The sequence below is a fragment of the Balaenoptera borealis genome (assembly GCF_965194805.1).
Source record: "Balaenoptera borealis genome assembly, chromosome: X".
NCBI classification, from domain to species: Eukaryota; Metazoa; Chordata; class Mammalia; order Artiodactyla; family Balaenopteridae; genus Balaenoptera; species Balaenoptera borealis.
Window position 1 is genome coordinate 93,893,488 of NC_138881.1, and position 27,280 is coordinate 93,920,767.

Consider the following 27,280-nt stretch of genomic DNA (forward strand, 5'->3'; position numbering starts at 1 on the left):
TGGGTCAGGGCCATGGAAAGATGGGACTACCTGCTTTGTCTATTGCAAAGATGGCATTTAAGCTGTCCAAATGCCTCTTTGAGTGACTGGACTGGAGCCAAGGCCAAGCCAAGGGAACTCTAATCCTCACAAGGTACAGGCCAAGGTTTCACAACCTCAATCCTAATTACAGTCATTGGCTGAAATAACATAAAATACACTCTCCATATGAACCAGTTTATAATCTGTCCTAATCTCTTCTCTAAAGGCCAGTCTTGAAAGTGGTATTCAAAAATGATACTGTCTCACAATCCAGGCATTACATTGAGCTTTTTCCTCCACTCCACTTTTTCCATGCCCTGTATCATTTGGCTAAGAGACCATTAAGTATCCATCTATAGCAAATACTCATCGAGATCCCATGAAAATCAAGCCAAAGGCAACAGACGAAAAAGACAGGAGATGTGTATTTTTCCTTACAATCTGCTTCCTAACTTCTTTTACGTTTTTATCACTCATGCTCCCTGGCCATCTAGGCACTTGAAAGCATCTCTGTGTGCTGAGGAGCAAAGTAGGAAATCAAATGCCATCGGAGATTGTACCTCAGAGCAGATGCAGTTCACGCAGTAAACCAACCCATAAGGTTCCAGGTAAGGATGCCATCTCTCACCCACTCTGTACTTCTTGTCTTGAAACACACAATATGTCTCTGAATCTGTGAGGGAGGAGATAGAATATGCCGGTTAGAAAACATGGACCAATCACAAAATCCAAAGGCTATCACAGGTTCCATCCATTTTAGTGTACATCAAGAGAAGAGGCATAGGGAATATTTATAGAACCCCGTATGATGGCTCAGTATTTTACATGCTTTCCTTATTTGATTCTACAATGACCCGGTAAGGTAGGCACTATTAGTCTCATTTTATAGGTGAAGGAAATCAGGAGTCATATAACGAGTTAGTAACTGACATGAGACTCAAACTCAGGTTTGCCTGACAGTGAAGCCAAAATCTTGACTACTGCTATTATAATGGTAAGATAAGGGAGCATGCCGTGTGTCTTTTTGGAAAAGGTTGTGCTCCCTTGCTTTGGAAATGGAAGCTAAGGTCTGAAATGCTGATCTATCAGAACATTCTCAGAGCTGCCTGGTGGTGGTGTAGAGTGATGAACTAAACACATTGTGTTAGGTCCCTATAAAAGGCTTTGTTCACACATGCTAACATCATTCCATCATTAAACAAATACTTGGGCACTTGATCTTTGTTAGGCACTATGCTAAGTGCTGGGGATAAAATGCTGAGCAGAAACACACACAGTCCTTGTTCTCATTCAACGTACAGACTTCTTGCTTAAACAATTCTCAATTAACTAAAAGTAATGTCTCCTTCCCCTTTGCTGGAATATAATCTTTGATAGCCACAGCTTATCTTGTACCATAGTTACTTGAGCACATACTGTGTTACTTGTCTTATTTTACATCTCTCATTTCTCCATTAAGGTAAAAGGTCCTCGAATGTAGAAAACATTTATTCTTCACTCTCCATCTATCACACGGCCCAGCACACTGTGGCCAATAAATGTAAGCAACTGACAAACGACTAGTAAATGAATTTCCAAATCATGTGGTTTGTCTTCCAATCCCATCCTCTTCTATCTCCTGCTTCCCATCCTCCTTCCCATCATACAAGGTCAAAATAAACTGAGACACCTCTTGTTGCAAACACATTAATTTCCCCACACACTCCCCAGTAGATACTGCCTTGATGATCAAAATTGAAAGAATAAAGAAAAGACAGATAAGCAAGAAACAGGAAGAAGATATTTCCAACAAATAAATTATTAATATAAATACAGTGTTAGCATCTGGAATATTTTCCAATCATTCAAATCAATAAGTAAAGGACCAACCAATCCAATAGAAAAATGATCTAAGCACATGAAGAGCAATTTAGAGAAGAAATGAGAGCAGGCAATAAACAGGAAAATATGTTCAACCTCATTAGTAATCAGAGATTCAAATGAAAACTACACTGAGATAAATGCCTCAAATGTCACTTATTGCTTCAAAGACCCTCTGTGATTCTTTCCAGCTTCCCACAAGATAAATTCAAATTTACTTTTCAAATCTTTATTTCCAACTTCTTCAGGACGATGAACTGGGAGTCAGAAAATCTGGGTCTGAATCCTAACTAGCTCTAGTTGTGTGGCATCGAGCAAGTCATTTAACTCTGTCAATCTCAATTTTCAGCATCTATGAAATATGGATTATATGTTTGTCAAGCAAATGTTGGAGAATTAGATAAAGCTCTTTGTAAATTATAAAGTGCTACAAAATGTAGAGTGTTATTTTATAATAATTGATTATTTTCTAATTAGAAAGGTAATGCCTGCTCAGTGTAGAAAATTGGAAAACACAGAAAAAGAAAAAATAAAAACGTAAAAGTATATAGAAGAAAAAGAAACATTCCATACACACAATTCCAGCACAAGAAGAAACCACTTTTAATATGTTGGTAATTCATAAATAGCCTGTGGACTGAAGGAAAAAATCAAAAGAGAAATTAGAAAGTATCTGTACTAAAAGAAAATAAAAACACAACATATCAAAATTAGTGGGATTCAACTAAAGAAGTACTTAGAGGGAAATTTATATCACTAAGTACCTATTAGAAAAGGGGAACAATCTCAAATCAATGCCTTAAGAAACTAGAAAAACGCAGAACAAAATAAACCAAAAGAAAATAGAAGGAATGAATAATAAAAAACAGAAGTCAATGAAATTGAAAACAAAATCAATAGAAAAAAATGAATGAAACCAAAACCTGGTTCTCTAAGACAATCAATAAATTGATAAACTTATAGCAAGACTAACAAAGATAAAAAGAGAGAAGATGCAAATTACTAATATAGGGACAAAAGAGAGGTCTTTATTATAGATGCTACAGATATTAAAAGGATAAAAGGGAGATATTATGAATAATTTTTCACCAGTTAACATCTTAGATGAAATGGATGAATTATTTGAAAGACACAATTACCAAAGCTTACTCAAGGAAAGATAGATAATCTGAATAGTCCTACATCTTCTAAAGAAAGGCAAAGGAAGCAGCATAGCCAAAACAATTTTGAAAAAGAAAGATGTTGGAAGACACACACTATGTGATTTCAAGGCAATATAAAACTATAGTTTTCAAGATAGTGTGGTGTTGGAAAAAGGTTAGACAAATATGCCAGTGGAATAGGATGGAGAGTCAAAAAACAGACAAGGACCCACACTTATGGGTCTATTGATTTTCAACAGAGGCTTACCAAAAAACTGAGTAGAAAGTACGCAAAGTTCCCATATATCCCCTCTTCACCTCACCCCCACTTTTTCCTGGCATTAACGTCTTGCATTAGTGTGGTACATTTGTTACAATTAATGAACTGATACTGATATATTAATATTAAAGTACATAGTTTACATGAGAACTCACTCTTTGCATAGTTCTATGTGTTATGACAAATGTATAATGACATATATCCACCATTATAGTATCATACAGAATAGTTTCACTGCCCTAAATATCCCCTACTCTGCCTATTCATCTTTCCCCCACTCCACTCCCACAACTCCTGAAAACCGCTGACTTTTTACTGTCTCTATAGTTTTGTCTTTTCCAAGATGCCATATAGTTGGAATCATAGGGTATGCAGTCTTTTTAGACTGGCTTCTTTCACTTAGTAATATGCATTTAAGATTCCTCTAAGTCTTTTCATGGCTTGACAGCTCATTTATCACTGAATAATATTCCATTGCATGGATGTACAGCTTGTTTCTCAATTCACCTGTTGAAGGACATCTCGGTTGCTTCCAATTTTTGGAAATTGTGAATAAAGCTGCTAAAAACACTTGTGTGCAGGTTTCTGTGTGGCATAAGTTTTCAACTCATTTGCATAATACCTGGGAGTGTAGTGGCTGGATTTTAGAGTAAGGCTACATCTAGCTTTTTAAGAAACTGCCAAACTGTCTTCCAAAGTGACTGTACCATCTTGCATTCCCATGATCAATGAATGTGGAGACAGCAGGAACTGTCTCCACATTCTAATAGGTGTGCAGTGGTATCTCATTTGTTGTTTTAATTTGCAATTCCCTAATGACATTTGAAATTGAGCATCTTTTCATATACTTGTTTGCCATGTATATATCTTCTTTGGTGAGGTATCTGTTTAGCTCTTTTGCCCATTTATTAATTGCATTGTTCATTTTCTTATTGTTGAGTTTTAAGAGTTACTTGTATATTTTCAGTACAAGTCCTCTATCAGATCTGCATTTTGCAAATATTTTCCCTCAGTCTGTGGCTTGTCTTTTCACTCTCTTAACAGTGTCTTTGGCACAGCAGAATTTTTCACTTGTAATAAAGTCCGGTTTAACAATTTTTTCTTTCATGGAGCATACTTTTGTTGTATCTGAAAACTCATTAACAAACCCAAGGTCACCTAGATTTTCTCCTATGTTTCTTTCTGGAAGTTTTATAGTTTTGTATTTTAGGTCTTTGATCCACTTTGTAAGTTATTTTTTATGGTCATTTTTTGCATGCAGATGTCTAGTTGTTTCAGTACCATTTGTTGAAAAGAGTATCCTTTTTCCAATGAATTGTCCTTGCTCCTTTTGTTGAAGATCAGTTGACTATATTTGTGTGGGTCTATTTCTGGGCTATGCTCCACTGATCCATTTGTCTATTCTTTCAATGACATCACATTGTCTTAATTACTATAGCTTCATAGCAAGTCTTGAAGTTGGGTAGTTTCAGTTCTCTAACTTTGTTGATGTTCTTCAATATTGTGTTGGCAATTTGGGGTCTTTTGCCTTTCCATATAAGCTTCAGAGTTACTTTGTTGATTTCCACAAAGCAAATTGCTGGGATTTTGAATGGTATTGTATTGAATCTATAGATCAAGTCATGAAGTACTGGTATCTTAACAATACTGAGTCTTTCTATCCATGAACATGGAATCTCTTTCCAGTTATTTGATTTCTTTCCTGAGAGTTTTGTAGTTTTCCTCATATAGATCTTATACACATTTTGCTAAATTTATACCTAAGTATTTCATTTTTTGGTGCTAATGTAAATGGTATTGTTTTTAATTACAAATTCCAATTGTTCATTGATGGTATATAGGAAAACAATTGACTTTCATATATTAACCTCATATCCTTAAACCTTCCTATAATTGCTTGTTAATTTTAGGAGGGTGTTTTGGTTGATTCTTTGGAATTTTTAAAATAATCATGTCATCTGCTAGCAAAGGTAGTTTTATTTCTTCCTTCCAAATATGTATACACTTTATTTCCATTTCCCACCTTATTGCATTAGTTAGGACTTCCAGTACAACACTGAATAGGAATGGTGAGAGAGGACACCATTGCCTTGTTCTTGATCTTAGGGGCAAAACATACAGCTTCTCTCCATTAAGTGTGGTATTAGCTGTAGATTTTTTTATAGATGGTCTTTATGAAGTTGAAGAAGTCCCCCTCTATTTCTCGTTTGCTGTATAGTGTTGGCTTTTGTCAAATGGCTTTTCCGCATCTATTGATACCACCCTGTAGTTTTTCTTTTTTAGCCTATTGATGTGATGGATTACATTAATTGATTTTTGAATGATGAAACAGCCTTGCATACCTGGAATAAATCCCACTTGACTGGATTTGTCCTACATTGTTTGATTCAATTTGCTAAAATTTTGTTGAGGATTTGGGCATAGGAGATATTACTCTGCAGTTTTCCTTTCTTATCATGTCTTTGTCTGGTTTTGGTATTAGGGTAATACTGGTCTCACAGAATGAGTTAGAGAATGTTCTCTCTGCTTCTATCTACTGAAACCGATTGTAGAGTAGTACTGGTATTATTTCTTCCTTAAATGTTTGGTAAAACTCACCAGTACATCATCTGGGCATGGTGCTTTCTGTTTTGGAAGATTGTTAATTTCTTTAACAGATATAAGCCTATTCAGATTGTCTATTTCTTCTTGTGTGAGTTTTGGTTGGTTGTATCTTCCCAGGTATTGGTAAGTTTCTTCTTAAGTTATCACAATGATGACATGGAGTTGTTCATAATATTTTTTATTATGCTTTTGGTAGTAGTGATGGCCTTTCTTTCATTTCTGATATTAGTAATTTGTGCTTTCTCTCTCTTTTCTTAGTTAACCTGACTAGAGGTTTCTCTATTTTATTGATCTTTTCAAAGAACCAGTTTTTGGTTTCATTGATTTTTCTCTATTGTTTTCCTGGTTCACTTTCATTGATTTCTGCTTTAATTTTTTAAAATTTCTTTTCTTCTGCTTACTTTGGGTTTGATTTGCTCTTCTTTTTCTAGTTTTCTAAGGTAGAAGCTTAGATTATTGACATTAGGTCTTTTTTTCCCCCTAATACATTAATTCTATGCTATAAATTTCCCTCTAAGCACTGCTTTCACTATATCCCATGAATTTTTATGGATTATATTTTTATTTTCATATAATACAAAATATTTTGAAACTTCACTTGAGACTTCTTTGACCTATGTGCTATTTGGAAGTATATTGTTTAATCTCTAAATATTTTGAGATTTTACAGGTATCTTCCTGTTATTGATTTTTAGTTTAATTCCAGTGTGTTCTGAGAGCGTACTTTGTATAATTTATATTCTTATAAATTTGTTAAGGTGTGTTTTATGACCCATGAATGTGGTCTATTTCGGTGAATGTTTCATGTGAGCTTGAGAAGAATGTGTATTCTACTGTTGTTGGATGAAATACTCTGTAGATGACAATTAGATCCAGTTGATTGATGGTGTGGTTCAGTTTAACTATACCATTACTGATTTTCTGCCTGCTGGATCCTGTTAATTACTAATAGAGGGGTGTAAAAGTCTCTAATTATAATAGTGGATTTGTCTGTATCTTCTTGCAGTTCTGTCAGTTTTTGCATCACATATTTTAATGCTCTGTTAGGTATACACATAATTTTCCTTGCTCTGAAGTCTACTTTGTCTGAAAGTAATATAGTTACTCCCACTTTCTTTTGATTAGTATGTGTTAGCATGCTATATCTTTTTCCATCCCTTTACTTTTAATCTATATATATCTTTACAATTAAAGTGTGTTTCTTGTAGACAACATATAGTTGGGTCTTGTTTCTTTATAATCCACTTTGATAGTCTGTCTTTTAATTGGTGTATATAGACCATTCACATTTAAAGTGATTATTGATACAACTGGATTAAAACTGACCATATTTGTAATTATTTTCTATTCATTTCCCTTGATTTTTTTTTTCTTTGTGTGTGTGTGTGTGTATTCCACTCTTTTTCTGCTTTCTCCGGCTTTATTTGAGCATTTTCTATTATTCTATTTTCTCTCTTCTCTTAGCATATCAATAATACTTATTTTTTAAATTTAGTAGTAGCCCTAGAGTTTACAGTACACATTTACACTAATCTAAATCCACTTTCAAATAACACTATACTGCTTCACAGTTACTGCAGGTACTTTATAGTAGAGTATTCCCAATTCCTCTCTCCTATCCTTTATAAAATCGTTGTCATTCATTTCACTTTTCCATCAACTATAATCACTCAGTACACTGCTGCTATTATTATTTTGAACAAACTTTATTCTGTTAGATCAATTAAGAATAAGAAAAATAAAAGACTTTTTCTTACCTTCATTTATTCCTTCTCTAACACTCTTCCTTTCTTTATATAGATCTGAGTTTCTAACGTATATTATTTTCCTTTTTCCTGAAGAATTTCTTTTAACATTTCTTGCAAGGCAAGTTGATTGGTGAAAATTTCCTTCAATTTCTGTTTGTCTGAGAAAATCTGTATTTCTCATTCACTTTTGAAGGACAGTTTTGCTGGATACAGAATTCTAGGTTGGTGGGTTTTTTCTTTCAACAATTTTTTAAATTAATTAATTAATTAATTAATTTATTTATTTGTTTGTTTATGGCTGCATTGGGTCTATAGTTTTCTACAGTTTTAGAAGTTTTAGCCACAGCAATCAGGGAAGAAAAAGAAATAAAAGGAATCCAAATCGGAAAAGAAGAAGTAAAGCTGTCACTGTTTGCAAATGACATGATACTATACGTAGAGAATCCTAAAGATGCTACCAGAAAACTACTAGAGCTAATCAATGAATTGGGTAAAGTAGCAGGATACAAAATTAATGCACAGAAATCTCTTGCATTCCTATACACTAATGATGAAATATCTGAAAGAGAAATTAAGGAAACACTCCCACTTACCACTGCAACAAAAAGAATAAAATACCTAGGAATAAGCCTACCTAAGGAGACAAAAGACCTGTATGCAAAAAACTATAAGACACTGATGAAAGAAATTAAAGATGATACAAACAGATGGAGAGTTATACCATGTTCTTGGATTGGAAGAATCAATATTGTGAAAATGACTATACTATCCAAAGCAACCTACAGATTCAATGCAATCCCTATCAAACTACCACTGGCATTTTTCACAGAACTAGAACAAAAAATTTCACAATTTGTATGGAAACACAAAAGACCCCGAGTAGCCAAAGCAATCTTGAGAAAGAAAAACGGAGCTGGAGGAATCAGCCTCCCAGACTTCAGACTATACTACAAAGCTACAGTCATCAAGACAGTATGGTACTGGCAGAAAAACAGAAATATAGACCAATGGAACAGGATAGAAAGCCCAGAGATAAACCCACGCACATATGGTCCCCTTATTTTTGATAAAGGAGGCAAGAATATACAATGGAGAAAAGACAGCCTCTTCAATAAGTGGTGCTGGGAAAACTGGACAGCTACATGTAAAAGAATGAAATTAGAACACTCCCTAACACCATACACAAAAATAAACTCAAAATGGATTAAAGATCTAAATGTAAGGCCAGACACTATAAAACTCTTAGAGGGAAACAAAGGCAGAACACTCTACGACATAAATTCTCTGGCATCTTTCAAGATGTTCTCTCTTTGTCCTTGATTTTCTGTAGTTTAAATATGATATGCCTAGGTGTAGGTTTTCTCATACTTATCTTGCTTTGTGTTCTCTGAGCTCCCTGGATCTGTGCTTTGCTGTTTGTCATTGCTTTTGGAAAATTCTCAGCCATTATTACTTCAAATATTTCTTTTGTTCCTTTCTCCTCTCTTTCTGGTATTCCTGTTACATACACATTACACCTTTTGTAAATTTCCCACAGTTCTTGAATATTCTGTTGAATTAAAAAAAATTTTTTTTCAGCTTGGGAAGTTTCTCTTGGCATGTCTTTAGCTCACTGATTCGTTCTTCAATCATGTCCAGTGTACTGTTGAGCTCATCAAAAGAATTCTTCATTTCTGTTACAGTGTTCTTGATTTCTCACATTTCCTTTTGATTGTTCCTTAGAGTTTTCATCTCTCTCTTTACATTGCCCATATACTCTTACATTTTGCCTACTTCTTTCATTAGAGTTCTTAGTACCTTAATCTTATTTATTTTAAATTCCAAGTCTGATAATTTCAAAATATCTGCCATATCTGAGCCTGGTTCTGATGCTTGATTTTTCTCTTCAGATTGATTTTTTTGTCTTTTAGCATGCCTCATAATTTTTTGGTGAAAGTTGGACACGATGTACTGGGGAAAAGTAACTGAGGTAAGTAGAGCATTAGTGTGAGATTCTATGTTAATCTAGCTAGGAGTTAGGCTAATTTTACTGGTTTTTTGTAGCCATGGTGTCAGAGGCTAAAATTTACCTAGTGTCTTTGTTTATCCCCTCCCCCACCACTGTTTTTGGGTTTCCCTAGTTCTCCTTCTTAAATAGTGTCTAAGGCTTGCAGTCCTTTCAATCTCCTGTTATTATACAGGACTCCAATTGATGTGGTAGTAAATTGTGGGGGAAGAAGTGTTCTATAATCGTATAATTAGCTCTCAGTCTTTTAGTGATCCATGTCCCTGAGCTGTGACCTTCAAAAGTGCTAATTAACTTTGCTCCTCCCCATCAGTGTAGGTGAGACAGGACGGTTAGTGGAGTTGGGTATATATTCCTTCTTCCAGGTTGGTTAGGCTTTGATAAAACCCAAATCAGGGACTTCGCTGGTGGCGCAGTGATTAAGAATCCGCCTGCCAATGCAGGGGACACGGGTTCAAGCCCTGGGCTGGGAAGATCCCACATGCCATGGAGCAACTAAGCCTGTGCACTACAACTACTGAGCCTGTGCTCTAGAGCCCGCGAGACACAACTACTGAACCCACATGCCACAATTACTGAGCCCACATGCCACAACTACTGAAGCCCGTGTGCCTAGAGCCTGTGCTCTGCAACAAGAGAAGCCACTGCAAGGAGAAGCCCATGACCCGGAATGAAGAGTAGCCCCCGCTTGCCACAACTAGAGGAAGCCCCCGTGCAGCAACAAAGATCCAACGCAGTCAAAAAATAAATAAATAAATAAATAAATAAATTTATTAAAAACAAAACAAAACAAATCAGTTAGGCTCTGGTAAAATCATTTCCCTTGAGGCCAGGCCTTAGTTATGGAGAACAAAGAGCTCTGGGCTTATTTCAAAATGGTTAACTTTTCCCTCCTCTACCTGAAACAGTTAGGAATTTTTCACCAAACCTGAGAACCTGGTGGGGATCCTGGAGGTAGAACTCATGAAGAAAGAGTTTTTCTCTCCCAGGCTAGAACATGCTCCTTTGCCAGCAATTAGTCAATTACCTGCTAAGTGCTCCTACCAGGATCCAGCAGTGGTAACTGTATTAGCCTGTCTTTCCAGTTTTCAGAGTAAAAAACACAAGGCAGTTTGCCCTGTGACCTCAATTTTCTGATTCATTTAAGAGGAGTTGTTGATTTTCACTTCCTTAAGCTTTTTGCTTATGGGAGTGACAACTTCGAAGCTCTTTACATGTCAGACCAAAAACTGGAAGTTCTTTCTAGTCTCTAGTCTCTTTTCTGTGCATAAAGGTGTATAAAGTTTTTTATTATAAAATTAACAGCATATACAATATATTGGGTTGGCCAAAAAGTTCGTTCCATTTTCCCATTATGGGAAAACCCGAACGAACTATTTGGCCAACCCAATACATTTTGTAAACTACATTCTAAAATTAACACATTGTGTACGTTTTTGTGCCATTAAATATTTCCCCCATACCACATGCCTAGTAACATGATTCTCCACTAACACAGTTGAACCATAATTTCTTAACCCATCCCCTATTTGGGGGTATCAAATTGTTTCCTTCTCTTTCTTTTTAAAAAAATTCCATGAAAAATATCCTCGTATATAAGGACTTCCCTGGCAGTCCAGTGGTTAAGGCTCTGCACTTCCACTGCAGGGGGCCCGGGTTCGATCCCTGGTCAGGGAACTAAGATCCCACATGCCATGCGGTGTGGCCGAAATATAAATAAATTAAAAATATATATATTCTTGGATATAAACCAGTGTATGCAATACTGGTTATTTTCTTAATATAAATCCTTAGAAGTAGATTTATTGGGTCAAAGGTTGTCAGTGCTTTTAAACTCCTGATCTACATTGTCAAGCTGCCTTCCAGAGAAGCTACACTAATTTACTTTCCAATTGCAGTGTGTGAAAATGTCCAACACAGGATATTTTAATTGCTTAAAACTTTGCAAATTTGGTGAGAGAAGTGGAAACAATATTTCTTTTTTTCTTTATCAGGAAGGTTGAATACATATTCATTTCTAGTAACTATTTTTATTTCCCCTTTTATGATATTACCATTATTATTATTAATATTGTTCTATTAAGCTATATTCCTGGACTAAACGCAAGTGCTCAAAACCATTTATTAATTAAAAGAACTCAGAAAAATCAAAATTACTTTGTAGACATAACTTGTATATTTTTCAGCCAAGTCTTAGGAATACAATTTTCTTGGTACACACACAAATTAGACTTCTGCTCCATGGTGTTCTAGAATGGAGTAGGAAAGATTTTTAACAATCCCTGCATCTTTAACTGAGGAGAGACAATCACGAATTTCCCAAAACAAACATCTAAATGAGGCACCTTTTGCAAACTTCCACATGTTGGTGAGAGGAGAATGACTGTTTCTCTATAATAAATTTATAATCTAAATGACAAACACCTAAGTTATTTGTATTTCATATATACAACTTATCTAGACATTTCAAAAAGAATCTGAGTATATGCTTAGAAGCAAATCCATGAAGGAGCCTACTTAAGTGGCATTATTAGGCTAGCATAAATTGTCTTACTAGTATGGTTCTTCAGCCACTTACCTTGGATGGAGGTAAGCTAGAAATTACTTTGTCGATTTAAATCCGTATCGCAAATTAAGATGGAAGCTTGTGTATTATGTATTTGATTCTGGATTATTCTGTCAGAAATAATTAGCTCACTCAGAAGTTGACATCAGATCTACCTACTAAAAATATGGAATTGGATGAGCTTTCATTATCAGCGATGTGATCTACATGGCTGTGGGATTTATTCCTTTCTTGACGAAAAAGAAATGGGATAATAAAAGATAAGGACCCCTGAAAGATTAAGCAAGCACTAAAATAAGACATGCTATCAAAAAGTGGGTTTCAAGTGCATTTACATATTTTTAATACTCACATCCAAATTGTTAAAGATTCTAACTTGCAGGAAAGTCTGTTTCCAAAGGAACAGTATACAGCGATGCCACAAGGAGGGTATTCTTTACATATACCTTTTAAGCAAGTTGCTATCATTTCTCTGAAATATCTTTAAGACAGGTTATTTCATGGACACTATTAAATGGATCCTTTCAGTATACCTGAGCTCACCACTATTCATGAAAACCACAGATAATTCAAATAACTTGCTTTAGCCAATAGATTCTGTTTGCCCCAAATTCAGCCTCTAAAGAGTATTGCTAGACAATGTGTGAAACTGAGTGATCTAAATTTTCCTGCTCAAATTTGGCTCAAAGGCTAAGGAAGTAGATGATAAATGTAAAAAGGAGCCAAGGAACCAGGTCCTGAAAAACATAGAGCCAGATGAGAATGATGATAATAGTAATAACAAAAACAACAACAAAATTTGTTGAACACTTCCTATGAGCCAGGCTCTGTTCTAAGGGTTTCACATCCATAAATTCACTAAATTCTCACCACAACCCTACAACGTAGATCGCATTATTAGCACCATTTTACAGATGCGGAATCTGAGGCACAGGGAGGTTTGGTAACTTGCCTAAGTTGACATGACTAGTCAATGTATGGAGCTGGAATTCAAACCTCAATAGTCTGGCCTCAGAGCCAAGGATTGGAACCACTATAGCATTTTGCCTGTCTTGCTACATGGTTGTAAGGTGCATGTCACCCACTTTCAGAACTTGAAAAATAATGGGCTTCCACACATTCTTGCCTAACTTTTTCTCAAAATACCCTTCCACCCTACCTTTGAGACACAGCTTTGCTCACCTTTTAAAGAATCAGGTGTTGTCTGTAGTGAAGTCAAGTTATGCTCAAATAGATTATATGAGATGGTACAGCTGGCAGACTTCATTTTGCATTTTTTTGGTATCCATCTCAATGATAAATCATAAAGTATGAAATAGTGCCCATGCTTTCAAAGGCTATGAAATCTAGTTGGGAAGACAAGAGTACCCCAGCTAAAGGTTCTTTTTCATTCTCTTTATACCTATCAGCACTTTCCTCATAATACTCACATGGCATTTATCTCATATTACGATACTAGTGTCTTACAAGCTATGCGTCTTGAGGATGAAAATATCTTACTCAAACACTAACTTTGGAGAGAAACCCGACCATAAATGCAAATATAATGGTCTTCATCAAGTACCTTGGTCCTATTACCTCAGAAACATGGGATTTTGACAATTATGCCCCAGACAGAAATCCACTTATTCCTGGAAGGAGCAAATTCAGGAACTGAAGGCAGAGACAAGGAGCTAAACAGTAACGTCACTGGTGCTATTAAACAATGCTTCTGTAATTACTGACACTGATTTTTTTTCAATTACATAGCAATTACATTCATTACATATAATCTTTAAGACATTTTTTTACCATGGCTGTCCAAGATTGAGCAGTTAGCACAATTATAGCTGATCTCTCCATGAGTACACCGAACAATGATCAATTTTCAGAAACTACGATAAAGTCCATTTCAGCACATGCTTATAAGTCTGAACTTTTAAAAACTTTCTGCCGTCACCCAGGAGTGAATTTCATGAGTTACACAGCATCACTGACCACACCTAAAGTTCCAGTATATCATCTTGTACAAGAAGCACAAGTGAGCTGATTTTATTGAAACAATGATGCCTCGCCAACTTCTAGGAGATATAGGCAAGAAAAGTAAGCTTATCACTTGCCAGTACCTGAGAGATACCAGCTGGAGGATTCATGACTTACCACTAACTCATGGTATCTGTTGAGTAGAACTTGATCCCAAAGGAATTCCAACTAACATTTGAGATGGACCTTCAACCTGCATCATCATAGCTATTTTTCAAATGGTTCAGCTGGCCCTAATTAAAAGTGGCAATCCCTGCTACTTTAGGGGCCCCTGTTAACAGAAACAATGATGACAAAAAGTAAACAACAGAGATGTGCCACTATGCCATCAATGTTTTGCCTAACCATTACTGTCTAGCACCCAGGACTAGGTCAAAAGGTCAATAACTTCATCACCAGTCTAAAGGCAAGAAAATATTCCCATGAGCTGTTTTCGATAAGAGCTATTACCGTAGACACATCATCATGTAAGTATTACAATAATATTTATTTTATTATAACACATACAGTCAGTAGAAAGGGAGAGATGAATTTTTGCTGTTCATTATATGAGAGGACAAATCAAGTAAACAAATTCCTTAAGAATTTATTTTTTTTAAAAAAAGACTACTATAATAGTGAAGGAAAAATTAAAAGCCCAAGTACTTTCCTTCTGTCATTCATCAAACTTGAAGCAGAATGGAGGAAGGGCAGGATGTAGTAGTTACTACAGAAAAAAAGGGTCCTATTTCTCTGGAAATTGGGTTTCTAGAATTGAAGTCTCAGTCAGATTTCCTCAGGGCTTTAAGACTTCACGTCCAGGCTGTGGAAGCCAATGAAAAAGGAAAGCCAGGAAAAAGCCAAGTTCTTCACTTTGAGTATACAGCTTATTCCTCTTTATCTGGGGGTTAATTATCTTATTCCTATTTGTTGGATCATTCGTCCAAAATCAATTCAACTTAACATATATTGAGTGGCCTATGCACAGCATGGCCTTCCCACTTCCAGCCTTTTCTACTAGCTTTTCTATTAGCAGGTGGGCAGACTCAATGAGAAGAAAAGGGTCCATATTTCAAAGAGGTTTGACAGTTGAACAAGGCGACATTATTGGCTAAGTTGAGAAATGGAGATTTTCCATGAAATTTCAATTCATTGTGCCCTTCTATCTCCCATTAACATGGATAACTGGGACTTGATGGTATTCTCATTAGTCTTTACTATGAGGCCATGGGAGATCCTTTTACAGAAAGGCTGTTCAGCTGGTGAAACCTAATCTGAATAATTTTTCTGGCTAAAATCATCTCTTACTTGTCATCTGGCATAGGACTTTGGGCAAAAATCAAAGCTCTTCTTCGAAAAAAAACAAATTGTTTTTTCTATCAGCACCTCAGCTGCACAAGTCTCTGCTAAAAGGGGTTTACTTTCTGCTTGGTCAAGAATTCAAGTTGTGCTCTTGAACTTTTCACAACAGAATCGACTTTGCATGTTCTGCAACTGGCATCTAAAATATTCAGCTTTCGCTTTAGACAACATGAGTTATATCTCCACTACAGGTGCATTTTAGAGAATCAGTCGTTAATTGGCATAATAAACCAAATTCACTACAAGACAGTGCTTCATTTTTGTAAAATAATATGTATGTACAGCTGAGCATAGAAAAAAAGACTAGAAGTCTATATGCCAATTAACCATGATTAACGTAAATGTTGAGATTACCAATGACTTTTGTTTTCCTAATATTTTTATGTACTTCTGAATGTTAAAAAATGAGCATATGGGCCTTCCCTGGTGGCGCAATGGTTAAGAATCCGCCTGCCAATGCAGGGAACACGGGTTCGAGCCCTGGTCTGGGAAGATCGTACATGCCGCAGAGCAGCTAAGGCCGTGCGCCACAACTACTGAGCCTGAGCTCTAGAGCCCGCGAGGCAAAACTACTGAAGGCCACGCACCACAACTACTGAAGCCTGCATGCCTAGAGCCTATGCTCCACCAACAAGAGAAGCCACCGCAATGAGAAGCCCGCACCCCCCAAGGAAGAGTAGCCCCTGCTCGCCACAACCAGAGAAAGCCCACGTGCAGCAACAAAGACCCAACAGCCAAAAATAAATAAATAAAGAGTTGCCTCAGGTATTTTTTTTTTAAAATGAGCATCTGTTTTTAAATAGAAAAAATCACGTTAATATAAACTTTGCTTAGGGCATCTGATAATTGACAATGCAGTCTACTAGACATATTAAACAACCATTTGTATAACATTTACATGTTCTAGCCTTCAATTAACTTATAGCATCCAAAGTTAAAATATCTGGACCACTTTTCCTTAGCACTTACAGAAAGACTTTTACTGAGTTAAAATTTAATACTTGCCCTCTTTCTTTACAGAGGGTTAATAAAGAAATGCCGAACACACTTCTTCTCTCTTCTATGAAATTAAGGTTACAGTTGGTGTCTTTGTACCACCCAGAATGTGCTTCATGCAAACATCCCATCATTAATACTGTTTGAGTAAGTGGGAGGTGGGAAATAAATCTCTATAGATGAAACTGTAATTTTCTCTTGCCCACCAATGGAAAGTTTCTCTTTTTATCTCTTCAGGAATCATAAGCCAATTTAGAATGTGAATAATGTACCAAAGCAGGTGTTCAGAACATCTACCCTTTCTACTTTCCTCAGATTGCCTCCATTTTTTTTTTCATCTTTTAAAAAGTCATCTTGCAACTATTCTTTCATATATAACCTGTATCTAATCTTTTTAGAAGTAGGCAGGCTATAAATCTTAAATGAATAAAATACTCTTTGCAACAATCTTGTGTCAATGATAAAAGTCCGGGTGTGCTCCAAGTATCTAAAACCAGAGCCTTGGTTTCCCTTGTCCCACCTCCCCAACCCCTATTCTGGCATCCTTTAGTGTGCTGTCCAGAAAGCAAGAATTCCTCTCAGTTAGAGAGTAGAGAATCTTTAGTTCAGAGAGAGCATGAATGACTCAACCAATACCACACAGCAAGCAACAGAACTGACCAGAAACCAGGTTCCCCTGACTTAAAGCACAGTCCACTCGCCATTAGACTATGAGGACATTCCAATCCTACTGAGAAGTCAGGGAAATCTAAGACGTGTGGACATAAAGGCACATATTTTTAATCTTCCTCACAAATTTCCTTTGGCTTAGCTTATTTAGGTTCCAGAATAACTTTAGCCCTAGTCTCTGTCTTTGAACTCCCCAATAGTATACTGCCTCTCTTAGGAATTCTGGTTACAGAGTTCTTTATTCATTTACTCGGTTCATCTCATGTGTTAAGTGGCTGCCATGTGCAAAGGACTGGGCTTCTGTTCAAGAGAATGCACTGGCTTCCTCAGAGAACTGCTAGACACAAACTGGTGTAGTGAACAGAACACTGAACTTGGAGACCTGGGTTTTCATTCTGGCGCTGCCTTGGACTTGCTGTCTGGCCTTGTACTAAGTCACTTGACCTCACTGGGTTTCAAGTTTCTCATCTGAAAATTAAGGGGATCATATCATTTGGCTTGCAAGAGAGTTACTTGAATCGCTACCACTTTTTAAAGACTGTGTGCCAGCCACTGTCGCAAAGCACTCCGTGTGAGCAGCTTCACCAGTTCTTCAAATGACCATGCTGACGGTCAATGCTCTATTTTTCCCCAACTGTACTGATAAGACCACTGAAGCTGGAAAGATTAAGCAACGTTCCCAAGGGAAGTAAGAAAGTCACGGAGCTGGGGTTTGGATCTACATGGACTCCAGAGCTTCCATACCCAACCCCACTGGTTCCCCCCCCCCGCCCCCAGTATAAAAAATAATTATGAACATACTTTGAAAAGCATTAAGCTATCTAATTTTAAGGTATTCTTCATCTATTCTACTTCCATCTATTTAAACCCCTAAGATGTCAACGGGTCTACTCTTCTGCTAGCTTCTTTCTCTTGTCAAGAAAATCACCTCGAACATCCAAGTGAGAATCTAGAGGTGCAAAACTCAAGCCTTTGTGGTTGGCTTTCACAATAAATAAATTTTCTAAGTATCCTCTTCCTTCCCTTCACTCTTGTGGGGACTCGCCCTTCCTGGGAAGTTCAGAGGCCCATTTTCAAGCAAATACAAATGTTGGAAGCTTTTCTCCTGAGGAGAAAAATGAATGAGAATCTAGTCCCTTGGAAGATCCAGCTAACTCACCTTATAAAGCAGGAATGGACGCCATGAAATACACAAACAATTTCTCTCCCCAGGACGACTGCCAGCCTTGGCACAGGCTGGTCCATTTGAAATACGTAATTGAATATTCTTAACAACTCAATTCTTCGACCTCACTTTGATCAATAGTTCATTACCTAAGTCAGAATTGCCAAAAGAGGCAAATCCTTCAGCCTGTTTGTCCTATATTTGCATGAATATTAAGCACTGAATGTTATGCTTCTTTGAACTTCAAAAGAGCTTCCTGGCCTCTTTTGACTACAACTTTAACAACAGAGCATAATGGAGTTACACAAAGACCTTATCCCGGCTAAAGACCTCAAACCTTGCTGCTTCTGGACAGTAACAAACTTTTATATAAGCCATAAATGGCTCATTCATCCACTGTGATGCACCGTCAGTATTTCCTGGGTTCCTGAACCTGTTTTCCCTCCTGTGAGAGCAAGGGAATTCTGGCTAATTAGCTACTAGCAAGTGGTAGCACCCACTTCTACTTTTCCTGGTGCAAACAGCTTTCTGCAATTAAAGCATTTTCTCCAGACCCCCTCAGATTCTACACCAATTGAGTGAGCATCTTTGACCATAACAGCATTCCCCCTCATTCCACCCTGATGCCTAAAACAGGAGAGCAAACAGGCTACAAGAGCATCTGCCTTGACCTAGAAACTTACACTCGAACCAGCCTGTGAAAAATCAAAAACCTTGGCTTCCTTGCGTAAAATGGTATCAGGGAACAAAGAGAGACGGGAAGCTTTATTAACCTTACACTTACATGTTTCCTGAAGTTTTTCTAGTTTTTTTTTTTAATTAAAAAAAAAAAACCTCTTTTTACTCCTTCCACTCCCATACCTATACCCTTCTCTAGAACTCGACGGTAGAAATATGGGAAACAAGATGTCCTTTTACTTTAAAGGACTTTTACCTGTTGTAAAAGTAGTATTTGCCAATTGTGGAAACTTTGTAATAAAGAGAAGTACAAAAATGAACAAAAGTAACAGTCGTGCACCTACCACCCAGAGATAAAAAATTAGTTCCCTATTGCACACCATGCATGAATATAAATTTCAGATAGAACAGAGAATTATGGGTAAAACCCCAAATTATGGAAGCAGTAGAAGAAAATACAAGAATATGGAGTGGTAGGGAATTCCCTCATGGTCCAGTGGTTAGGACTCCTCGCTTCCACTGCAGGGGGCACGGGTTCAATCCCTGGTCAGGGAACTAAGATCCCACATGCCGCACAGGGCAGGCATAAAGGAAATGAACGACAGATCTGACTACAGGAAAATTTAAAACTTCTGTATGGGAAAGTACAACTTATACAAAGTTTAAATCAAATGGCAGACTGGGAAAATAATATGTGAAATACAAAAGTTAATAAAAACATTTGATGTTATGTTAATAAATAAGCTTTTGCAAATCAATAAGACATGCACCCAAATGAAAGCCAATTCAGTGAAGAAATACAATTGAATTAAAAATAATTGAAAAGATACTCCAGTAATAGGAAAATATCACAACAAAACTGAAATATTATTTCCCCTATTAAACTGGCCCTAAAATACAAAGATTAATAATACTTTCAGTGAAGGAATTAGAAATGGACATGCATACAAAGACGGTGGAAGCATAAATTGATACAACTTTTTTTGAAGGAAATTTGATAGTTCTTACCAAGATTAAAACTGAACATACACTTTGACCTAACAGTTACTCACAAATACTTGCCTAAGTGCCTTAAGGCATCCATTAATGCCTTACTTATAATAATAGCAAAAACTGGAAACAACCTAAATATCTACAAATAGGGACTGGTTAAACAAACCACGGCACACTCATATAATTGGGAACTATGTATACATTAGAAAGAATATGGTACTGTTACACTGCAATGTTCTGACATGGAAGGATGTCCTGGACACACTGCTGAATAAAAGCAGGTTACAGAAAAAAATACATATAATATCCAATTTTTGTAAAAGAAAAAACGCTACAGACATGTATATATGTTTTTATAACACAAGAGAAAAGAGTTTGGAAGAACACACAGCAAACTATTAGTAACGGTCATCCCTGGGGAGTGGGATGGGTGTTGAGAGATACAGGTTCTTTATGAAGTTCAGATACTTTCATATCATTTTGTACAACGAGTATTATTAATTTTATAATTTAAGGAATTTTAAAATAAGTTAATATAAGCATTTTCCCAGGCTATCAAATTTTCAATAAGCAGTGTTTGAATGGTAGCATAATAGTACATTACATGGATCATTTATGTAATCATTCCCCACTGCTTCTAACTTCTCTTAGAGCTGTAATATAAATCTCTGCGCATGTAGAGTGTGTGTGTGTGTGTGTGTGTGTGTGTGTGTGTATCAAGGCAACATACCTAGGGCATATGCTTTGAGAGTTTCCTTTTAGTGGAGGTAACTTTGCACATGTCTTCGAGATGGTTAGCTTGGGTGTGGCCACAAAGAATGATGCTGAGTGGCTCATTCAGGGAATGACCATGACCTTAGCCTCATTACCTGACTATAAGCCTGAAACACTAGACCAGAACTGGTCCCCTAGGCCATCTGTTACATAATCATTTTGACACCAACTGAGTATCAAAGGGGCTTGGGACAGGCTCATAAGCAGTAGGAAATGTCAGAGAGTGATAGTTTTGGCGGTCTGTCAATCGTTTTTCAATCATATTTTTCTTTGGTTTGTCAGTTAAGCTCTAAGTTGCATGGACAATATTCCTCAATTCTTCACGAATATGGAAGGCTTCCCAGAAGAGATGGTCTTCTAACAGTTGCAAGCTTCCACATGCTGCCAATAAGTCCAGAAGGGAAGTTTCTTCCTAAGAGAGGAAGGATTTTTAAGCCCAGCTGCTTGTGAGCTTAGCTGAGAATGGATGGACAACTTTTCTATCATATCCACTTAAATCAAGGAGGACTTCTGGAAGAGGAGGGTTCTGAGGTCGACTACATATTCAAGTAGAAGGAGAAGGAGGTCGGTTGAGGACTGCAAGAGAAGAGGCTGATCCAAGCTTCCTTACCGATCCCGTGTCCTGCTAAACTTCCTTCTGTGCCTCGATCATACTAGATATCACCACGGATTACTCATGTTTAAAAGCCTAATCAAAAGCACTATTTCCCCCAGGAAGGAGACTCACTTTACTATGAAAATCGTAGTGGGGCAGAAACACAGGTAACAATGGAACAGGTTTGGCACTGTTCTCCCTGTCAGCAAGCCTCATGCCTGATATATATAACTTATGCTGATAAAGGAGATAAATGTTTAAGTGATGGGCTTCAGATGCTGTTTCAGCTCCTACCAAGCATATTTGCACAGTTCCTTCTCATGAATAAGTTCAGTGGAGCAGAGAATGCCCCTCTTGGACCAGTTCCACTTTGTGCTTCTTTTGATGCAGCCAAAAAGGGGAACTAGAGCGATGGCTTTTCCATCAAATTTAGGGCCAGGGTCCACCTCAGAGGTGACTGCAAGTGGCCCAAAGAAGGTGAGGCTCACAGTGGGCAAAGGCAAGCAGAAAGCTCCTAACAAGAGCAGAGGTGTCAACGGTTACTCATAAATCTCCCAAATGTGGCTGCGAGGAGGGTTAATTACCCCCCTTTCCTGCCACTCTGCTTTCTCCAATGTGTCAGCCCATCACACGGATCGCTGACTTTCTAGAAATATTCCCTGGCTTTGCGGGGACGTTCCTTTCAATAAATGGCATCCAATTTGCTCACGGTCCCTGGAATCTCAATTTCCTCAAAGGATTTTTCATCTCAACCCAGTTCATGTGAAGGTTTTTTCCTTCTTCGTTTTTCAGCAGAAGGGAAGAGGCAGAGCCTGCTTTACTTTTTTCTTTTTTTTTTTTCTTTTTTTCTTTTCGGTGTTATTCTTTTTCATAAACTGAAAACCTTTGCTGAAGAGTCTGAAATTTGGGAAAAAATCCAGCTCATCTGTCAGATATTTCAAGAATTACGTAAAATGGAATGAGATTTGTACAGTTTAGAACAGGAAAAGGAAAATAGGCTAATGTGTCATGTGTTCTATGAGATGAAAACTATATGATAATCAGAAAAACAGCCCCAAATTTAGTTAGCCCGATTCAAAGCTCTCATTCTTTTACCAACTCAGGCATAAACCAGTAACATTCACTTTCTTCTCTTAGAATAATGGCATGGCCACATTTGGGCTAAATCACAATCACTTCAGATTATAATCACATTTTCAAAGAAATTACAAGAAAGTATCTTGTTTTTTAAACTCAAGACACTTACGTTTTACTTGCTCTGTTTTGCTTCCTTCTAGGAAAAGAAAGAACAGCAACAAGGAGAAGATGTATCTCATGCCTCCCATCTTCCACTTTTTTCTCATTCTGGCCACTGCAAAAGGCAACTTGAAACTTTCAGGGCCCTGTGTACTCAAGCTGTTGGGAAGAAAGCAGAAGAAAAGACTTAGAACAGATCCTCTGGAACTGATGGAGATCTCTGATGCTTAGGCTCCTAACTTGCTGGGGGAAAAGTGCTGGAGAATTTACATAAGTGCAAGCATTGTTTTTCTGCTAAGAAAAGAGAACTTGCCTCTCCTGTCTTGCAAAGACTGTGGGGAGAAATTCAAGTGGATGAACATACATTCCTATCCAACGCTGAGGCTAAATCCTTGCAGGCAAGTCATAGGAAAGTAAAAATAAATTTTGAAATCCTCATTTCTAAGGGAATTAAAGTTGATTTCTCAAGAGATTTTCTTTGGGAGAAAAGGGAAACTGGGGTTTGCAAAATGGCCATTTTGGCAAACAAAAATAATAGGCAGTGACCCAAACAATTTCTGAAATGAAAGTTAACTGATCTTAGCTTCAAGACTACCGTTATTATTAATCCTTCAGGGATGAGGCACGAGTGATCAATGTTTCTTCTGTGTCTCCTATGAGATCTATAAGGATCTTCGGTTTGGGTACTTGTGTTAGAAAAGATAGATGTAATTAGCAAATGGATGCAATTTAAACACCTGAATGGTTTAGGCATATTCCTCTCACATGAAGTCCCTTGTGAAATGGAAATCTAAAATGGACCATTTTTAAGGGATAGTGGGCAAACTTAAACAGGTAATGTGTTCACATCGCATCACCATGCAAAAGACCATCAAAAAAGCACCTACAATTCTTAAAAATAGGAGACATGCATTTCCAGTCTAAGGGGTGGAAATCTTAAACCTTCTGAGCCTCAGAACACAGAAGGTTTGCTATAGCTCATATCCAAACACAGGGCATTTCCATAGACTTCAGAGTTGGCAAAACTCTTCCAATGGGTGATTTGAAAATATTTAAATAATTCGAGAAACACCACATTTCAGTCTGGGGTTAACATTGGATGGGAACTGAGCTCAACGATCTTTTCAGAGGGTCCAACCTAAATATTGAGTATAGCGAGCTGGGTGGAATGCAAGATGATCATTCCGGAGAGCTGAATTGTCTTTGGGCCATGATGTGGATGCCACAGCTCTTACTTTAAACGCTATGAAGTTGGCCAGGTAATTTAAAATCCATTGTTTCAAATTACGAGTATGCAACCAAAGAAAAACTGTCCATAGAGAATAAGTTATGCTATCAGCCAGGATTTGCAGAACTGGTCTGCCTCTCTACGTCCTCCCTGCTCCTTAAACAAGGATAAATTCTCCTGGGACATGTTCCTAGCCTTCCAAAGACCTGGGTTCTCATGTCTTGGTCCCCTCTGTGAGCTTTTGGCCCAGCTTCAATCACTGGAATGTCTACCTCTGTCCTCTGAGAGTTACCAGGTTCCACCGAAGCAAATCATTTCCACGAACGCTTTAACACAGCTCCTCATCCCAGCGAGGCTCTTCCTGAGCCTACTTTAATAAGCTTATCCCCCAAGCCTCCAAAGGAGAAAGATTTTTTTTTTTTAACCGCTGAAATCCAATTTATCACAATCGCAATGGGTCTCAGGGGGGATTTCTGAAACCACGGTTTTCGGGTCTCCCCATGCAAGAACCAACCGGGTTGTTTTTCTTGTACAATAGTTGGGTGATTCGGTGAACAGTAGCATTGCCTCATAATTCGAGCTGGCAAGAAAACGGCTCTTAGAATTTTTTTTTGCTTTTCTTGGGTCTCAACTAATGGTATGAGCAAAGAGAAAAGTTGGTGACTAGAGAGCAATTAATCTCTTTTGGCGTTCCTGTCATCTGTGTGGCCTCCCCGGCTGGGATGTAGAACATCAGAAAAGGAATCTCTTTATAAATAATCACTTCTGATTTACAAGATCCTGAAGTCCTGCCTTTGTATTCTGTGCAGAGCTATAAACCTGGAAGAGTTCCCTCCCCAGGTCTCCGTTCAATTTCTCTTTATCGCTTTAACTTTTTCTTTTGGGGGAGGGGGGCAGTTCAAGACATTTGTTGGGGCTGCAGCAATAAACACCAGCAAGCATTGCTCAGCAAGCATGCCGACTCTTACACTTGCAAAGAGCCAAACTGTCCTTAATTTTTCAAATTACACTTTGACCCAGTTAACTGGAGTTATTTCGGTATTAACTCTCTGTCTGCTTCACACAGGCCGTTGTGCCGTTGAACTTGCACTGGCTCTTTTACAGGTTACTTAGAAATGTAGCCATTGACATATTTTGGGGGCATCCAGGCCCCAACAAGAAAACAACAAAGAAAACAAAACTCTGGGACTAACACTGCAGAGTGGGAGAGGGTGAGTGGGCTTCACAAGAGAAAAAGAAACAGGTCAGAACCTAAAGGAATGTATCCATTAAGGTGCCTCCGTGAAACAAGCATTCACAAAGTTCATTTGCATCAAGCAAAGGGACCAAGGGCTCCTTGCCAGGCTGGGGCTGCTAAGGCAATCTGGGCCATCAAGTGTCAGGGGTCTGTCGGTTCACAGGAGAGGTCTCCTGGGTAGAACAGAACCAGAGACGTTCCCAAAGGAAGGCTAAGGGATGAGCACATCGGCCAGCTCTTCAGGACCCACAGTGTTTCTTTAATCCTGCCAAGAGGCTTCAATGCCCTTGCAATCTCACATTCACTATCATCTGTGGGACAGCCTCCAGTGTAACAATTCTCCTTCCAACAAACAATATGAAGACACTGGATTCTCAGGCCCGTGTCCATCAGCTAAAATCCTCTCCCCGGTCTACCACCCAACAAGAAAAGCTCGGTTCACTGGTGGTAGGTTGTCACTGAAAAATGGCAGCTTCAGGCCAGGGTGTCTCTCTGGTCTGAGTCGAGATGCCTTCATCGCTGCTATGACTGAAGAACAATGCCCCGCCATTTGGCTTGCAAAACACCTTTGCTATCTATCATTTCATTTTATTCCCCACAACAACTCCACCTTCAAAATGGGCACCCTGGAGCCCAGAGAACTCAATTGCCCATTCTCATAAAGTTAGTGGCAGGGCCGGCAGGGACCAGAAGGCAGGCTTTCTAGGCCCTAAGTTCTGGCAACACTGCGTTGCTCCCCGAGCCTAGCGTCTCCAGCCCAGACCCCAGTGGTCCGGGCCGGAAAATGAGGCAGATGTCCAGAGGGAGCATAGAGGAGCTCCTCGCCCAGTCCGCCCTGTTTGGTTAACTTGAGCACGTATGAACTACCTACGGGGCCGAGGCACCTCAGCAAGCCAGCAAAAGGCTCGGGACACATGCGATCACTAAGGGGACCGTAGAAACCCGTTAGTTAGCTACCCAAGTGGCCTCCCCGCAGCTCCAGAGCCTGGAACTACGCAGGCCGAGCGAGAGTGGCGAGTGGTGAGTTCGAATCCGGGGCCCTCCGACCTGCCTTGGTCTGGCGCCCTGGGTTCCATCTCCAGCCGGGCCGCGGGCAGCTGCGGCGGAGAGCGGGTTAGGGTGGCAGGTCGGGGAAGTTCTGGGCGCCCTGGGGGAAGACGGCCCACCTGTGCAAAGGCTGGAAAGGAAGGGAGGGGAAACGGGCGCCGGACACCGCTCACTGACCTGGCCACCGGCCTCCTCCGTCTTCCACGCGTGCAAGCGCTCCGAGCTCCCCGGGGCGCTCCTCCGAGGACGGGGACTCGCAGGTTGTGGCGAGAGCTGGAGTGCGCGCGAGGGGGGAGGGGGGACTCAAAAGTGGGTGGGAGGAAAAACATCACCGCCCTCACACCACGAGGGAACAGCGGCTCGCTCGGCTCCCGGGGGCAGAGCCAAGGCGCGGGCGCGGCGGCCCGGGGCCACCTGCCCGCCCGCCGCCCGCTCCCCACTTGGCCCGAGAGGCCGGCCGCTCGGCGCGGGCGGGAATTCCGCGAGCAAGCAGCCGCTGCAAGCCCGCACCCCTTCTCCGCCCCGCCACCGCCGCTCTCTCCCCGCTCCCCCGACCCGAAAGTTAAGAAATCGGGAGAAAGTGTGAGGCTCAGCCGGCGACTTTCCCATCACGCAGCGCCCACACGGCACCCCCCTCCTCTGGCTAAGCGAGCGTTGGGGTCTTAAAGGGACCGCACATCTCCTCCGGCCCCTCCACCCACCTCTGCGCTGGATGCACCTAGGAGCTTCCCCGCCGCTCGCGCGCGGCCTGAAGACCCCGGCTACCCTCTGACTTCCCCGCTGGAAGCCCGCAACCCCCTCTCCTCCCGCACGACGGCCTCTCTGCGTGCACCTGGCCTGGTCCTGAGCCGGTGCGCGGGACGCAGGATGAGTTGGCCTCGAAAATTATGCCCTAGCAGGCTGCGTATCATTTCCGGGCGTCTCCCAAATCCACGTCGCGGCTAATGAAGTGACCAAGCGTTGGTGCCCTTAAAGGCAGGATGGAGATGGGTGTGTGTGTGGAGGAACAGGGGACGACTTAGAAACCTGCTTTCGCCCACAGAGGGCTCCTAAGCCCCACGGAAAGGGCCTCC

General features: G+C 39.3%; 1 protein-coding gene across 5 annotated transcripts in view; it reads right to left on the reverse strand.

Moving 5' to 3' along the window:
- Window positions 1-27,060, reverse strand: part of CHRDL1 (chordin like 1) — a 115,790-nt gene extending 88,730 nt beyond the window's left edge. Inside the window, exons 1-3 of one of the 5 annotated variants that reach the window (XM_082377262.1) lie at window positions 26,385-27,060; window positions 22,706-22,854; window positions 582-694 (exon numbers count right to left, since the gene is read on the reverse strand). In XM_082377262.1, coding sequence (XP_082233388.1) covers window positions 582-694; window positions 22,706-22,854; window positions 26,385-26,536 — 414 coding nt within the window. In that variant the 5' untranslated portion in view covers window positions 26,537-27,060. The remainder of the gene's footprint in view (window positions 1-581; window positions 695-22,705; window positions 22,855-26,384) is intronic. The other 4 variants (XM_082377260.1, XM_082377264.1, XM_082377263.1 and 1 more) reach the window with 4 other exon arrangements.
- Between the last annotated feature and the right edge of the window lie 220 nt (window positions 27,061-27,280).